General features: G+C 40.7%; 1 protein-coding gene across 3 annotated transcripts; it reads right to left on the reverse strand.

Annotated features, from left to right (window-relative positions):
* Positions 1–1,824: 1,824 nt before the first annotated feature.
* galk2 (galactokinase 2) lies at positions 1,825–17,299 on the reverse strand. Of its 3 annotated transcripts, none has more exons than XR_013933805.1 (11): positions 16,775–17,299; positions 16,581–16,669; positions 15,131–15,254; positions 14,333–14,426; positions 11,818–11,964; positions 10,640–10,738; positions 8,890–9,042; positions 7,424–7,634; positions 6,920–7,121; positions 2,741–3,080; positions 1,825–2,076 (listed from the first exon to the last, which is right to left on the reverse strand). XR_013933805.1 is itself a non-coding variant. In XM_080438770.1 (10 exons), exons 1-10 carry the CDS (start codon positions 16,822–16,824, stop codon positions 2,876–2,878), a joined length of 1,374 nt encoding a protein of 457 aa, XP_080294896.1. In that variant the 5' UTR covers positions 16,825–17,299; the 3' UTR covers positions 1,825–2,875. The 3 variants fall into 3 exon arrangements, 1 of the variants encoding a protein (XP_080294896.1); XR_013933806.1 differs by having other exon boundaries at positions 1,825–2,538; XM_080438770.1 differs by having other exon boundaries at positions 1,825–3,080.
* Between the last annotated feature and the right edge of the window lie 513 nt (positions 17,300–17,812).

Genomic DNA, 17,812 nt, shown 5'->3' on the forward strand with positions numbered 1-17,812 from the left:
TTGGCTTTGCGATGCATTGTGAGCTTGTAGATCTGCTATTTTCAAATAACCAAAGTATATATATAGGGTTGAAGTGGTTAATGTATGTTTTGTAATGATATTTAAAATCTTCAAAGTAACTAGTAACTAAAGTTTTCAAATAATTGTAGTTGAGTAAAAGTACAATACTTTCCTCTGAGATGTAGTGGAGTAGAATCTATGATTGGTTGGCTTTACAATCTATGTAAAGCTCTTTGGATAAAGCACTTTATAAATGCACCATTTACCTTTTAGTAGAAGTAAAAGTATTGAAAATTGGAAATACTCCAGTAGAGTAAAAGTAAGTCAAAATTCTACTTAAGTAGGCTACAGTACTTGAGTAAATGTACTCAGTTACTTTACACCACTGTGTACCACTGCTAACTGCTACCATTACATTAAAGAGATGAGTGTTTGTTGGCCTCCATAAAGTTCTTATGCATTCTGTCAATAAACACATATTCAAGCATTTATGTTTGTCTTCTTGTATGTTTTATCTTTAAGACTATAATACATGTAGAAGACCAGTGATGAAGTGTTTTTATCCATATACGACACATGCACTATATGAGAAAATAACATTTATGTTTGTCTTCTTGTATGTTTTACTGATTATCTTTAACACTAGAATACATCTAGGCCAGTGGGTCTCAAATGTTTTTCATATGTTTTTGGCTGCAGACCACCATCTGAAAATGATTTATGCCAGGGACCCCCAGGAGAGAAGATTTGAGTTAATAAAACCCAAAATTATTCAAAATGTTCCAAACATATTCGCGATTTTTCAAAATGTTTCCAAAAATAGCAGATCTACAAGCTCACAGTGCGGCACGAAGTGACGCACTGTGAGCTTGTAGATCTGCTATTTTTGAATTGCCACCGTATAAATGGATGAAGCGGTTAAAATGATTGTGATGCACATTTGGCTGGGGACCCCCTAGAACCCCCTCAAGGACCCCTGGGGGGTCCCTGGACCCCACTTTGAGAACCACTGCTCTAGGTAATTGTAATGATAATGATTTTAATGGTGGGTCATGAGTAATTATACATTCATAGCCACACTATCCCCAGCAGGGGGCGCCACCATCACATAATGTAGGTCACTACAATAAAACATCAGACAATAAATGATGGATTTCAGATCAATAGTCAATGAACAAAGCATTGTTTACATGAATTGAATACATAGGACCACAATGGAAACAAGTCCCCAGGACCTTTTTTGTGTTATACTTTTATCCTTAATGTCTGACTGTACCTCATGATGTTTACATTTATGAATAATAAAGTATTCAATCAATCAATGTCCATTTTTAATTCAGTATCAGTCTAGACCCTCCTAATAAAATATACAGAATTCATAAAAGTTTCTAATATACATTTACAAATGGTCATCTGATACATATTGGCTGCAGAGTTTTTGAATGTATTTTTTATTATCTTTGCTGGGATTTATGATATTATATGAATCAATACTTAAACCAAGTATCAAGTACTAAGTAATCAAGTATCCTCAACATTCAAAATGTTTCCTCAGATATACATTTTGTGATGTTTAGAATGATTTAAGAACCTTCCTGTACTGTGTTTTCTTATGGTTCCTGTTGAGCTGTCAAACAGGACATAATCTTCATCATCATCATACTTCATTGGCCGTGCTCCCCCAGGGGTCTGTACTTGGTCCCCTCTTTTTTTCCTCACCAAATATTTTTGCAGAAAATAGCCGATCTACAAGCTCACAATGCGCTGCATGTCTTATTAAATGTTCATAATGTTTTTCAATGAACAAAAGCTATAAAAGTAGGCTGTGTTAAATCAGTTTATTACAGAAAAACCTCAGCATTGAGTACAAAAAAAGGCAATTTGATAAGACGCACAATTTGAGAGAATATGACAATTATTGTACATTTATTTCCCTTTCAATGAATTTGATCCCTTTTCAATGAAGTTAAGATTGTTGATCTTTATATAGAGTCAGCTCTGTTTATTATCATAGTGATCTTTATATAGAGTCATCTCTATGTTTATTATGAAAATGATCTTTATATAGAGTCAGCTCTGTTTATTATCATAATGATCTTTATATAGAGTCATCTCTATGTTTATTATGAAAATGATCGTTATATAGTCATCTCTATGTTCATTATGAAAATGATCTTTATATAGTCAGCTCTGTTTATTATCATAATGATCTTTATATAGAGTCATCTCTATGTTTATTATGAAAATGATCTTTATATTGAGTCATCTATGTTTATTATGAAAATGATCTTTATATAGTCAGCTCTGTTTATTATCATAATGATCTTTATATAGAGTCATCTCTGTTTATTATCATAATGATCTTTATATAGAGTCAGCTCTGTTTATTATCATAATGATCTTTACATAGAGTCATCTCTATGTTTATTATCATAATGATCTTTATATTGGGTCATCTATCTGTTTATTATCATAATGATCTTTATATAGAGTCATCTCTATGTTTATTATCATAATGATCTTTATATAGAGTCATCTCTATGTTTATTATCATAATGATCTTTATATAGTCATCTCTATGTTTATTATCATAATGATCTTTATATAGAGTCATCTCTATGTTCAGGAATTAAAAAATTTAATGAATTCAGTGGCGGTAACGTCAACGTTTTCTCACTGTCAGTTGATGCTTCATATCCATAAGAGTCAAACCACCGGGTCATTTGTTTATGTTTGGAACACAGTTCTTATATGACGCAATATTAAACACGTCTATGGGGATTCAGAATGGGAGAAAAAAAACATGTGACCCAGTTAGGATGTGTAAATTAGGCCAGACTTCGGTGCTCTATACATTGAACATGTAAAACACAGATCACTCCACAGAGATCGCAGCGCCCCCTCCAGGCTGGGACACAAACAGACTGTGTTTTTCCTGGGTGGTCCTCTGGGGGTCCGTGAGGTAGAAGGCTTCTCTCACCGCCTGTAAGAACGACTCTGCCTTCTCCCTGATCACCATGGAGACGGCACAGCCCCCCCAACCGGCTCCGGTCAGCCGGGAGCCCAGCGCCCCGGACTGCCTGGAACACAAGGAGTTAATCCAGTTAATCAATTAACTCTATTAACACATTGAGTGCCATAAACGCAGATCTACGTCTTTTCAACGGGCGATAGCAGCAAAATGGCCGATCGCGGTAAAAATGTTTTTGTCCCAGTGGATAGACGAGACCCTCCCCCTCCCCCCGGACACTTTTGATCGAAGCAGAAATGACATCATCCCAAAAAAACTAAACTAAGTTCAGTCCAATGTTATGAGATTTATAAAAACACATCTAGCTCAGATTTATTCTCCCAGCCTGCGTTTTTTTTGTGTGAAAACGAGCCATATTCAACTGCTGATAACAAGAGAACGGACGATCGCGGTTACAATGTTTTTGTTCCGGTGGATAGATGAGACCCCCCCCCACCCCTCTCCCCAGACAGCCTTTGTTTACATCCGTGTTCACATCAAGGCTTCTGTGGCTCTCTGTGGATCGTCACAATAAGGTAAAACGCTGGCAGTTTCGGATGGATTAATCTATTAAGACCGGAAACGCATCTGTGCCATTTTAACATTTTAAGATTTCTACAAGCTCATAGCGCGGCACCGAGTGCCGCCGCTATGAGCTTGTAGATCTGCTAGGTTTTTTTTGGAAAACGTGGAAAATTTGTGCAAATCTTTGTTTTAAAGCGAACATTTTTAACTCTGATCTGAGCTTCTGGGGGGTCCTTGGAACAAGATAGTTTTGAGATGCGGGGTCCGCGGCCAAATATATATTATTTTGGTGGTCCTTGACATGGAAAGGTTGGAGCACCACTGATCTAGAAACATAGGATAGGTTAGGATTTAGAAAACATTTTTAGATATGTACAGTATTTGGCCGCACGACCCGGCACTCGGTGCCGCGCTATGAGCTTGTAGATCTGCAATTTTAGAATAGCCAAAGAAATCTAAAAATGACACAGATGCGTTCCCGGATTGAATGGTTTAATTGATAAATACCTGGCAGAGAATGTGTTAAAGGAGTAGTTCACCCAAAAAAAATCTTATTTTCTATCAATTGCACACCCCATGAAGCCTTGAATTCATGGATGTGTTTTTGTTGCATTCCTAAGATAATAATTTGATTCCCGTCTCCTACCGACTAATGTATCCGGTAGGAGACACAAAGTAGATTGTTTGTGTCTCCTACCGGAAATACACATGCTCATCAAATTATTGGCTTAGGAATGCGACAAAAACTAAAATCATCAATTCATGGGGTGTGCAATTGATATAAAATAAGTCATTTTTTGGGTGAATTCCTCCTTTAAAGATGGAGTGCCATGATATTTTTCAACCCTAAAACCTGATCATAAGGTATTATTATTATGTAAGGATTTTTTTTTCCAAAAAAAAAAGTGTACAGTAAGTGTTAAAATGTTGTTTTTATGTAGACACACCCACCAGTTCATTAAGTATACCTGGTTTCACTTAGCACCACCCATCTAATCCAGTCCCTCCGCCTCCTCCTATAAGACCACCCACCTGTCCTAGTCCTTCCCCCTTATCACTAAAGGACTGCCCATGGTTCTGCCCATTTGTTTACAAAATGGCAGGAGGACAAATTGGACAAATACAGCCATATATGTTTGAACCTGAATCTGGTTCAGATGAAGATGAGGAGGAAGAAGAACTACTCCATAACCGGAAAGCCTCATCAACCCTTTGCTCAAATCCCAAATGCTCATGTGTGCAACGGATAAATAAAAGGCTTAAAAAAGGACAACTTTGTTTTTTTACAACCAAGGTTTATATTTTAGCTTGTAATTAAAGTAAATAAAAGATGAGTGTTATTTCTTTTTAATTTACTGCTTTCTATAGTTTTAGCAATTTTAGCGATATTTTTTACAGTGGGCGGGGGCATTCTGTCCGGTGGCTAAATATGCCTTTTTTACACAAAAAAAAAGGTACGGTGGTCTTTGATGGCCAGATGTGATTAATATTGGGGGCTAGAAGAGCTACTGTAAATAATAATAAAGAAAACGCAGGGTTATTGTGTAAAAAAATACATATTTAGCCACCGGACAGAATGCCTCCCCCCACTGTAAAAAATATCGCAAAAATTGCTAAAACTATAGAAAGCAGTCAATTAAAACATTTTAACACTCATCTTTTATTTACTTTAATTACAATCTAAAACATAAACCTTGGTTGTAAAAAACTAAAGTTGTCCTTTAAACAGAACCATCAGTTGTCATACATTCTTACAGATGTGCCATGGTGATGTTCAATATCCTGTGATCCAAGTAGAACTTTATCTTACAATGACTATGGTATCCATTACATCAGTGACATTATTTATAGCATCACTGCACACATTTTACTATCATTACAATGCATTTGTATTCCTTCAACCTGACATTCCCATTCAAATGGGCTATGTATTCTTTTCCATACATCCCCTTACTAGAAAATTGAAATATAAGCTATATTACAGTAGGCATATGCAAATAAAACGTCTAACTAGATGCTCTCATAATGTATTCAGAGCCATTTCCACCTTGATAATACACTTCTGTTTGCAGAGGCACAGATAATTCGTCTATTTTTTATTATATTGACAAACAATCACGCTATGTATCTAATCCAACTGAACTAGCTCTAGCGACCCTAACGTTGGCTGAGACTGTATGACTCGAGTTGGTCCCGCCCGCGTCGGTATGTTCTGCCGATTTAATGTAAATGTTTTACCTTCTGAACATCGTATGAAAAATCTAAAGCTAGGCGCCGTAACCTACATATGTCTGTTGTTCCGACGGCGTGAAACAACGCATCGATGGGCTCAAACAACCGTTTAAAATCTTAGTTTGTTGGCAGCCTGCGTTGAATTAACATGGAGGCTCGTCCCCGATCTAACTCTACGCCATGTTAAACGGCGATGCGCGTTCACGACCAGCACTGTCTCTGCACGTTGAATTCAACGCAGAGTCGCAGACCGGCACAAAACCCCGATTTAAAAGGTTGTTTCAACCCATCCATTAATTATTTCACACCGTCGTAACAACAGACGACTGTAGGTTACCGCGACTACCGTTACATTTTCCATACGATGTTCAGAAGCGATCTTATTGACGCTGAACTAAATCCCACAACTAAACGGTGGGGGAGGTCACAGACACAAGGCTATGTCAAACCGATTCATGCTCCTAAATCATTTTATTGGGGCTGGCGGATGTTTTAATTTACCGGTAACGCTCCTGAGGTGCTGCTTTCTGTGTCTCCAGGATAAATCGTCGGAATATAACCTGGCTTCAGTACTTTCCTGTTTGCAATCCCATATTGACTTGCACTAAGTTGGTGAAGCAGTCATCAACAAAATGGGAACTACACACCCGAAGCCTGGTAGAGGGGGCTGAGGGAAAAATCCTGTCTTTATAAATGAAATTAAGCCATTGATCACGTTTGTCCGTGTCAATGGGCAAAGTGTGAAACAACTGTTTGATAGCTGTCACACAGCAGTTAGGCACAGAACAACCTGCCATGGTCACACACGTGTGTTTGAGGCAGCTCCGCCCACAAAAGGTTGTAGTATAAATGACAATGATAATGAGGGGAGGTGCGGTGGGTGGGTATGGGCATTGTTACGTCAGTATGTCGCTGTTTTTGGATTGGCACGTTTGACTCTCAAGGTTTCAGCCTCCAGGAAAAAACTCCAAATAGTCAGAGAAGACATGAAACACCTTAAAACCACCAGCGGGGGCCTTAATGAAGTTCTATCAACCTCACAGACACATGAAAAACAGAAAAAGTGCAAAAACATGGCACCACCTCTTTAAGTATCATATCTACTATTAGTAGTATTAGTACTGATCAATGATCAAAGATATTGTTACTTACAGACATATGTCCACCAGGCGGTCCAGCTGTGGACAGCTGCACTCGTACAGGTCCCTGCAGGAGGCGTGGCTCTGGTTCATCAGATCTCCAAGCACCGCCAGGCCGTCGCTGCGTCCGGACTCACACACGCTCTTAAAGCGCAGAACCCGCGCCGCCTCGCCGTACACGTGCCTGGCTCTCTGGTACAGCTTGAAGTGAGTGACTGTGTGTCAGGGAGAAGGAACCAGATGAGATCTAATAGTTATGTCACATCTCTGCTGTCAGAAAGATACCAAAATATTAACTTTTCAGGAAATGAATGATGTTTTTAGAACAACACAACACTGCCTCATCACAGTTGGTATGGTGACTTTATACATTGTCAGATACTTGAATGTGTCCTTATATTATCCAGTGGTGGAAAAGGTACTCATATGTTTTACTTAAGTATCAATGCTGCAATGTAGAAGTCTCTCTCTGTCTCTCTCTCTCTTCATGCTGTGTGGGTGTCTCTCTCTCACTCACCATGCTGCGTGTTGTCAGTGAGCAGCCTATCACAGAGCTCGATGGAGGAGAGCCCCAGGGCCTCACACACCTCCTCTCTGCTGTAGGCCTCAGGGTGCAGCACCTCCTCCACCAGGCCCAGCATCTCCTCCAGGGAGGCCTGGAGCTCCTTCTGCACCTCCACCAGCTTCACCAGCCTGGAGGAGTCCAGACCCAGAGCCTTAGCCAGTACCTACACACACACACACACACACACACACGCACACGCACACGCACAGACACAGACACACACACGCACAAGCACACGCACACGCACACGCACGCGCACACGCACACACAGCAGTGGCTCAGGGGTAGAGAGGCCGGATGGAAACCACGAGGGGTTCCCAGTTCGATCTCATAAGATGGTCGACAACAGTATCACAGATGACACAACAAGTTTTACTCTTTCAAAACTGCCCTAAAGAAACAGCTTCAGGAGGCTGCAATTCGAAAATGGCCCCTGACTAAGTCTTAACCTAACCCCCCCCACCCTCCCCGAACTCTTCCTCTTTTTTCTCTTGTACATATTTCTTATGTTTCATACCAGTAACCTGTAAGCTGATAGTATGACGTTCTGTATAGTAGTGTGTATCTGTCTCTTATATGTCATCATGATTTGTGGGATCTCATTTTAAACAAGCTCAGTGCTTAATGAGTCTTCCAGTTTAGTAGACCTTGTATTGTGAATTTGTACTTCCATGTACTGATGTTCTCATGTCTTACTAAATAAAGTACATCAATCAATCAATCAAGGGATGGGCAACGACTCATATTTCGCGTGTCGACGTTGTCGGGGAAATATTCTGGAAATGCCGTCAGCTCACGGAAGCCTTTCCCCTCGACAACACTAATAGTAGGCATAACATCTTCGGCTATCATCTTGGCTGTCAAATCAGTGATCTTTTCTTTTCTACCCGCCCGTCATCACAATGGCATTTCATATTTTTTTAAATTTTGAACTGGCTATTTTGGAAAACAGTAACTTTTATAACGTTTTTGAACAAGCCATTAAAACATTTTTGTAAATAATTAAAACAATACAAATAAATAACAAATAAATATCATCCATGTACAGATGAAACAACAAAGGAGATAAATCCCACCTGGTCTGACCCCATTACCAACATAAACATGTTCAGACACAGTACTGCCCCACTTCACCTGGTCTGACCCCATTACCAACATAAACATGTTCAGACACAGTACTGCCCCACTTCACCTGGTCTGACCTCATTACCAACATAAACATGTTCAGACACAGTACTGCCCCACTTCACCTGCATAGTCTGATGTGCACACAAGCTTTTGTGTGTACATGTGTGTAGATGTTGTGTATACATGTGTGTAGACAGAAGTGTGTACCTTGGTGGCTATGCGACACTCCACCACGCGGATGTTGAAGTGGTTGTAGTGTTGTGTATATGTGTGTAGACAGAAGTGTGTACCTTGGTGGCTATGCGACACTCCACCACGCGGATGTTGAAGTGGTTGGACGCAGCCTTGTTCATCTCCACACAGCAGTTAGAGATCACAAACACTGCATCGTCAGGGAGGCTGACGTCAGTGGACCGCAAGGGGTTAAACTCGATCAGTTTGGCCTGAGAACACAGAATACAGTGCTTTAACCTTTATTTTGAACCAAACAGTAATAGTGTTTGGTCAGTCATTGGCAGTCAATGAGTTAATGATATTATCATTAACTCATTGACTACCAATGGCCTGTTTTGACGTGTACTGGTGTTAACGCTAGATGGCGCTGTTCGCTAACCTATGAGTCACCATTTGACTCCCATTGAAGCAGCAAATCCTGTGATCGCAAAAAAACAACAACAGCCACATTCATTTCACGCTGGGCAAGACCTGGGCTGTTGGTTGTCTCGGCGGAAGTGGTTGAATTTGGCGGAAGTACCGCCTGTTACCCTCACCCTGTTACTGTTACCCTGGCTGTTACCCTCACCCTGTTACTGTTACCCTGGCTGTTACCCTCACCCTGTTACTGTTACCCTGGCTGTTACCCTCACCCTGTTACTGTTACCCTGGCTGTTACCCTCACCCTGTTACTGTTACCCTGGCTGTTACCCTCACCCTGTTACTGTTACCCTGGCTGTTACCCTCACCCTGTTACTGTTACCCTGTTACTATCACATAACACCGCCCAAGAAAATGATGTTGATGCTTTACAAATATGTTAACATTTTCCGTGAATGAAACGAGTGCTGTGATTGGTCAAAAAACATAGTTTCCGGGGGAAACGCGTACGACGGAAGTCCTGTCCCTATAGACGAATCCACAGCCTGTAGCTGCCTGTAGGCGGCCATGGCTGCGGTGTCGCGGTGCGGAGCGTTGACACCGCAGCCATGGCTGCCTACAGGCAGCTACAGGCTGTGGATTCGTCTATAGACACTTGCTGGTTTAGGTCGTTACCAGGCTCTTCTCTTGGCAGATGAGTGAGGCTGGGAACGAGGCTACATTCACTTCCATTCTAATGGATTTCTGTTGCTTTTTGGTGAAAACAACCTACATTCAACTGCCAATAACTATGGAACGGATGATTGTGACGTCACGCTTTCCCCCCCGATACTACGAGACTCGGTTATGTCTTTTAAAGCGATCAGTGGATGGATCGTTGTGAAGAATAATATTCTATGATTGTTAAAATCGGATCTGTAAAGAGTGCATTTGGTACGCTCTTATTTCACTCTACACAAATCGCACATAATAGCAGATCTACAAGCTCACAAAGCGTTGTAGATCGGCTATTTTTGGCGAACGTTCCCCCCAGAAAAGGGATGCTGGGGGTTTAGGTGGTTTAACAACAAAAGTGGCATTTTAAGTATTATGGAGATAATATCGTTAATCACAATTATTTTTGCCACAATAATCGTGATGTGTGATTTTTAGGCATGTAACGATTCACTCAACTCATACACAATTTTTTAACACAAAATACATTTCCAGACAAATGACCGAAAAATCTGTCAATTATTTTATTTGTATTTCTCTTCCTGTATTTTCTTATTTTTTGTTGCTGTTCCTCTACTGTTTGCAAACGCGCTACATATTTTATGAAATCGATTTAAATTGTATGAATTGATTTTAATGGATTTAAGATAAATGGTTACATGCCTGGTAATTCTCATACTATGTGTGGTTTAGAGTGTAAATGCTGAAATGAGTGATTTTTCCAGAACTTACGGTTCCTTTCTCTGCCAGGAATGAGATGGATTGGTCCATGCCGCCTCCCTCCGTACCGATGTAGCGTTCACATTTAGCGCAAATCTCTGCTAAGTCCACCTGAGTGGAAAATAAATAACATATCATATATATAATATATATATGGTGGGGAGAGTGAAACCTGTGATCTAAATCAGTGGTTCTCAAACTGTGGGTTGGGACCCCCAGTGGAGTCCCCAGATGATTTGGGAAGGGTCCCCAGATGATTATCTTAATGTACAACATAGTTTTCTCAGTTCTCACTCAACAGTAAACAAACCAATATAAGTGTATACAGGGTATCTGCACATTTATAAAGTTACAATGTAAGGACTTTTAAGACCTTTTTAGTACCTCTAAAAAAAAAAGAAAGCCATCACTGCATCAAACTATGCTATAAAATGGTCAAATCTTGGCCAAGTTCACAGCGCCTTGCAATGCAATGCGTTGTGAACACAATATTTATTGTGAACACAATATTTATTGTGAGCACAATATTTATCTGTGGAACCGAGTCAAACTAAATGTAATGCCTCAACTCTTACAATTCCAAGTGATTGTCAGGGTGTGGGGTCCCCAGTTCAAATATGATTATTTTGGGGGGTCCCCAGTTCAAATGTGATTATTTTGGGGGGTCCCAGTTCAAATATGATTATTTTGGGGGGTCACGGCCTGAAACGATTGAGAACCACTGGTCTTAATAATCAAATACACCCCACTTTGAGAACCAAGGACTTCTGGGGGGTCCCTGGACCCCACTTTGAGACCCTGGGGGTCCGTGGACCCCACATTGAGAAGCACAGCCATAACAGATGGAGTAATTCCCAAGAGGGAAATAGCAAGAGTCACCATCTCCGGTTAGGGTTAGGGTTAGGGTTAGAGAGATTTGGGAAGATATCTGAAGAGTCCATCTTCATTATTATTGCTGGAGCCAAAATGCCTTTTTTTGTTTTATTTTAACTCACGGTGCAGAGGTGTGGCACTGTCAGTCACCATAGCAACCACCACAGGAGAGGTGTGGCATTGTCAGTAGCCATGGTCGGGGGAGAAGCAAACCACACCTACTTAGGAGACCATTTGTAGGATTTGTGTACTATTTCGCCTCTAGTGGCTCCTATTGAGATCGTGTATCTTCCTATATTAACAATCTTTGGTAATACCTTAGAGAGCATCTTGTGGTTGGCCTCCATGGTAGCCAGTCCTGCACAGCAGACCAGAGCACTGGAGCTGGAGAGACCTGAGCTTGCTGGGATGGATCCGTCTACCATGACCTTCATCCCAGCCAGATCACTGAGACCACAATGCTCCTGATAGAGGAGAAAACAGGGTTTTGATAGATTGAATACTTTATCAGTCAGAAATGTAAACAGCAGAGTACAGTCAGACATTAATGCTAAAAGGTTAACACAAAAAGGTCCTGGGGTCTTGTTTCCATTGTGGTCCTATGGATAACATAGCAAAAAATAACACAAATACATGTCATCAACAATTACAAAACACTATAATGTACAAAGGAGAAACCATAATGACTTTTTTGGACGATTAACTGTCACTCAAATAATTCAGATAAAAATGAAATTGTGTCTCTGTCGTTGGAACATTATAAATGACATTTCTGTGTGGCTTTTTAGGCTTCGTAAACTAAAATTGCACAGGACAGATATGACAAATAACATGATTATACATCTAATAGCTTTATACTTTCAGAAAAGATGATCCAAAAAATTATAGTGATTATCTCTAACTAGACCATACCCGTAGGGGGATATGAGCACCCAAAGTGTGCAGTTTGGCTTATGCGGTGAGAACAGACAGTTTATCAGGGATCGAAAGTGAGTTTGTACTGTGTAGTGCAGTGGTTCTCAAACTTTTTCATGGCAAGGACCCCCAAATTGACACTTGTTAGCCCGCGGACCCCCATTTGAAAAGATATGCGAGGGACCCCCATAAGAGAAGATTTTTTTACGGCTCTAGCAGTGAATCTCAACCATTTTAATTTGAAGGACCCCCAGTTTGACATGCATTAGGGCTACGGACGCCCATTTAATGGCATTTCTATCCCTTGGACCCCAGTTTATATGGTAAAATGTATGTTAATTTAACTGTGAGAGTGTACAAATACAAATGGAACCGTTAGAGTCCATTTGGTTCCATTTGTACACTGTCAGAGTTACAGACCCATAAGGGTCCATTTGGTGCCTAATCTAGCATTTAGCTGGGGACCCCCTGGAACTCCCTCAAGGACCCCTGGGGGTCCCCGGACCCCACTTTGAGAACCAATGGTGTAGTGTGTACACACACACGCACATCCCGTCGTGGAGGAACAGAACACCCACAAACACCCGCGCATATAAAGATCTAACAGGCGGAGCCGTTCCCTGTCGGCCGTCGCCAACACACACACGGGCGTCGCGCAAACACAAATAATGTACATTGTGACACGTGCCTCCCCAACGTGCATGCGCACGTGCGTGTCCACGCATACACGGCCGCGGACCGAAGTTGTGGTGCGATCATCTCCCCACACACACACACACACACACACACACACACACACACACACACACACACACACACACACACACACACACACACACACACACACACACACACACACACACACACACACACACACACACACACACACACACACACACACACACACACACACACACACACACACACACACACACACACACCTCTTTTTTATTTTTTTTGTTGTACATAGTGTTGGCTGTTTATTTTGTAATGATATTTGAACTGTGGTGCCACTATATATGCCTATGAATTAAATACCAAGGCCCTCATTGGAAACAAGTCCGCAAGGACTTTTATGAACGGACCTGTTAGACAAAGTATTTTAAATGTAACTGTGCTGTTTTACATTTTTTGCCTAATAAAATATTCAATCAATCAATCAAAACACACACACACACACACACACACACACACACACACACACACACACACACACACACACACACACACACACACACACACACACACACACACACACACACACACACACACACACACACACACACACACACACACACACACACACACACACACACACACACACACACACACACACACCACGGAGGCAGCCACGAAATGTGGCTCTCAGGCGAGAGTGGGTGGGGTCTATGGTGTAGAAGCACGGTGTTGCCATGTTGTTCTATTGTAAGCGGTTTAGGGGCCATATTGGTGGTAGTGTGTTTTGGCGTTGGTTGTGAAAGTGCAGGTGGGTGTGGGGACGCGTTGTGAGCTTGTCGATCGGCTGTTTTCCAAGAGGCAAGGTATATGTGTGAAAGCGCTGCGTTTGGCCTTCTTTTCATAGACCTTGTTGCTTGTAGGGTTCGTTTCGTTTGGCCTTGTTTTCATAGACCTTGCTGCTTGTTTCGCGCGCGAAACCTGGCAACGACACATGCGCAGTTTGGGGCACAGACGACCCAAGACACCAAGACACCAAGACAGACCGACAGAGGTTACTCAAATTATATGTAGGATAACTGTGAGGAGGCGATGATGCAATAATGGTGAGTGACCTGAACTCACCTCCACTTTATGGTCACATGATCACAGGTTTATGGTCACATGATCACAGGTTTAACAGCAGGTATAAAAAATTATTTTATACAAGCTCCCCCCATCAGTATAACTGAAGGTATTTACCTGAATGCCTTTGACGCCACAGAGGAAATAATAAAACCAGTGTGGATTGTCTCTGTCTATGTGGATGTCAGCAGAACACGACACACTGAACTCCCTGTAAGATACAACACACGTCATGATGATGATAATAATAATGATAATACCTGCAAGGTACAACACAACACATGAGCTGAGAGATTTTTCAACCTGCAGCCTGTCCCTGTCCGAGACCAGCGGAGCCGAGTCATCCGCGAACAGGAACAGGTTGCAGTCACAAGCTGATGACATGTCGTTTACATATACTAGGAACAGTAAAGGTCCTAGTATGCTTCCTTGTGGAACACCACAGCTCACTAGGAGGGGGGGGGGGAACAGGGTTCCGTTCACCTCCATCACCTGTTCCCTCCTCTCCAGATAGGATCGCATCCAGCTCACCGATGTACTATCAAAACCAATTGCTTTTAGCTTACCAATCAAAATAGAGTGATTAACGGTGTCAAAAGCCTTTTGGAGGTCCAGCATGACCATGCCGCAGTATTTGCCCTGGTCCACCTCTTGTTTGATGTGGTGCCCAAAATGCCCAGAGTGGGAGGGCATTTTGTTTACCAGTGTTGTGGCTATGATTGTAAAGAAGATGTTTAAGTGTTTAAGAACCACTGATTTACATCTACTGTGAGTGTTCAGTCTTACTTGTACAGTGGGTTAGTGTTCAGTCTTGTACAGTAGGTTAGTGTTCAGTCTTGTACAGTGGGTTAGTGTTCAGTCTTGTAAAGTGGCTTAGTGTTCAGTCTCGTACAGTGGGTTAGTGTTCAGTCTTACTTGTACAGTGGGTTGGTGTTGGCTAGCTCGATGGTCCCTGATTGGTTGACTGAGACGGCAGCGAGAATACTCTGCTCAATGGCCATGGGAAGAACCGAGTATCCACAGTAATCAATGTGTTCTCCTATAAGTAAATACATGATAACACACAGTAATCTATGTGTTCTCCATAAATAAATACATGATAACACACAGTTATCAATGTGTTCTCCTATAAATAAATACATGATAACACACAGTAATCAATGTGTTCTCCTATAGGTAAATACATGATAAAACACAGTAATAAATGTGTTCCCCTACAAATACATAAACACACAGTAATCAATATGTTCTCCTATAAATACATAAACACACAGTAATCAATATATTATGCTATAGTATAAACGATTACATCATAACACACTAATAGTCGATGTTTCCCTGTAGGCCTAAATATGAAGATAATGTAAACATTTTTATATCAACAAATCAACACATTAATAAAAAGATAATCTAGTAAAAGGATTAATGTGATTAACCACGTAAACCACATTTGTATACAGTCACACAACAGTGGCATGTAAACATAGCAGATCTACAAGCGCACAATGTGTTGAGCTTATAGATTGGCTTTTTTTTTTCTTTGTTGCTATATTTGAGAATCATTAATTGATTATTTTATTTTACAATGGATTAGTTACTTATGCTGTTGCATCCATAGGAAACACACAGTAGCCTATTTAATATGCCCAGCCTGTAAAATATATACTAAATAAAAAATAAAAACTGGTAATGTAAATGACATCATGATGGTAATAAGTTAGCCTTATCAAAACTACCGTAGATGTGTTTTATCGAGTCTGTCTTTTACTTTCGTATCTTAGAGAGTCTTAGCTCCAACCCCCCCAATTTTCCCTGCATTGTCACCAGTAAAGCCCGTATTTCTCCAAACATGTACACATGTAAAATATAAGGTGCTTACCCACTTGCCCCAAATGTTACCTAGGGGTCCGGACTCTTTGTGTAATGTATTAGTCCATGTTTATCAATAAAGAAGTGTTTTAATCCCGTCTGTGGCCGAACGCCATTTGCCCTCCTCGTTTACTTCTTGTTTACATTGAGTGTAATTCTGGCTTTCACCAGATGCGCCCCATCACTACCACCCATTGGGAACTTCCGACAGAATCGGCCACAGACGGGATTAAAACACTTCTTTATTGAAGAATATGGACTAATACATTACACAAAGAGTCCGGACACCTAGTTAACATTTGGAGCAAGCGGGTAAGCGCCTTATATTTAGCATTTGTACATGTTTGGAGAAATACGGGCTTTACTGGTGACATTCCAGGGCAAACTGGGGGGGTGGAGCTAAGACTCTCTTAAAAATGTCAAAATCGATCAAAATACATCTCGAGAGTCTTGATCTAAGGCTAGTAATAAAGTAACATTATGAATAGATCATTACCTATTAGATTGACTCTTCCTGGGGCAGAAGCATAGAACAGAGGAGATTCTCCAAAATTCTTTTCAAATGTATTCTTCAACTTCTGCAGCCTAATAAAATAAAATAAATAATCATAATAATAAACCAAGTGAAATAAAGAGATGTTTATTATCTTTTTGTTTAATATTATAGTATTATAATGTTTTAATACTCACCTCTCATCTGCAGAAACCACAGCCTTCAACTTCGGAGGGTTTGTTGCCATGTTTGTAGTCTTTGATTATAAATATAAGTTAAAAAATATAAATGTATGAATGTAATCGTATTGACAGTTAGTCTGTCAGATCTGTTGTTTCCACACAGAATGATCTGATCAGCTGATCTGTCACAAGGAGGACAGGATCCCGGAACTGATCAGTTATTTAATAGCTTGTAGATCTGTAGATCTATGTGTGGCTCTATAACCACAATATCTATATCTATATATCTGTGTGTAGTGTAGATCTATAGATCATCTATACTCAGCAGCCTCTCAGATCACACTTTATTTATTGACGCGTGTCTTCCTCTCAAAGCCCCGCCCCCCAGCCGTGCTGCGAATCAAAACAAAGGAGTATATTGAACAAGGAAAGGTCATCTACGTCACGTTCTACAAACATGGGGGAGGCTAGCTCTAGTCCATAGCGTGCGATAGAAGGAGCAGTTCTCCTGCACGCTGTGGGACTTTAGAGCCTTTACGCTCCACAGGCTGCTCAGCCTCTCGTCTTTAGTCAAAATAAAACATACACTTTAACCCTTTAACAGTCTGCGCAACCAATTGGTAGAGCACATTTTAAGTCACTAAGTCTCATTGAAAACATTGCTGAACTTAACTCAACCTGATTGAGCCTTTTCTACCATTTGGTTGAGGTATGTTATGGCAAAAGGTCCACCAGATGTCACTGTTTCCCAGTCACATGGATTCTCAGGTAGCCACTTTTTAGGAAGTGAAAATCAATTAAGCCACTCCTGAAAGGTGGGCTTTTTTGGTTGAAATTTCAGAGGTAAGATTATCTTTTTTGTCATAATCATCTCAGAGGTGTTACTGAACCTGATTATGTAACTTGATACAAATTAAAAAAATCTAATAATGGTCTAATAATTTTCTGAAAACATGCTCTACCAAACGGGTTGTTTGTCACTTTATGGTAAAAGTAGTGAAGCTAAACTAAAGTAATTAAAATGTACTATTTGCTATGGATAAATAGGGCTTC

This window comes from Gymnoscopelus braueri, assembly GCF_963280865.1.
Source record: "Gymnoscopelus braueri genome assembly, chromosome: 9".
NCBI classification, from domain to species: Eukaryota; Metazoa; Chordata; class Actinopteri; order Myctophiformes; family Myctophidae; genus Gymnoscopelus; species Gymnoscopelus braueri.

What these genes read in the sequence shown, in the direction of transcription:
- galk2 (XM_080438770.1), bottom strand. Translation starts at nt 16,824, where the DNA reads ATGGCAACAAACCCTCCGAAGTTGAAGGCTGTGGTTTCTGCAGATGAG. An exon ending in AGTGTCGCATAGCCACCAAG is followed by an intron (nt 7,635 to 8,889) that starts GTACACACTTCT and finishes GTGTGTGTGTAG; the next exon opens with GTACTGGCTAAGGCTCTGGG. An exon ending in CACTGACAACACGCAGCATG is followed by an intron (nt 7,122 to 7,423) that starts GTGAGTGAGAGA and finishes CCTGACACACAG; the next exon opens with TCACTCACTTCAAGCTGTAC.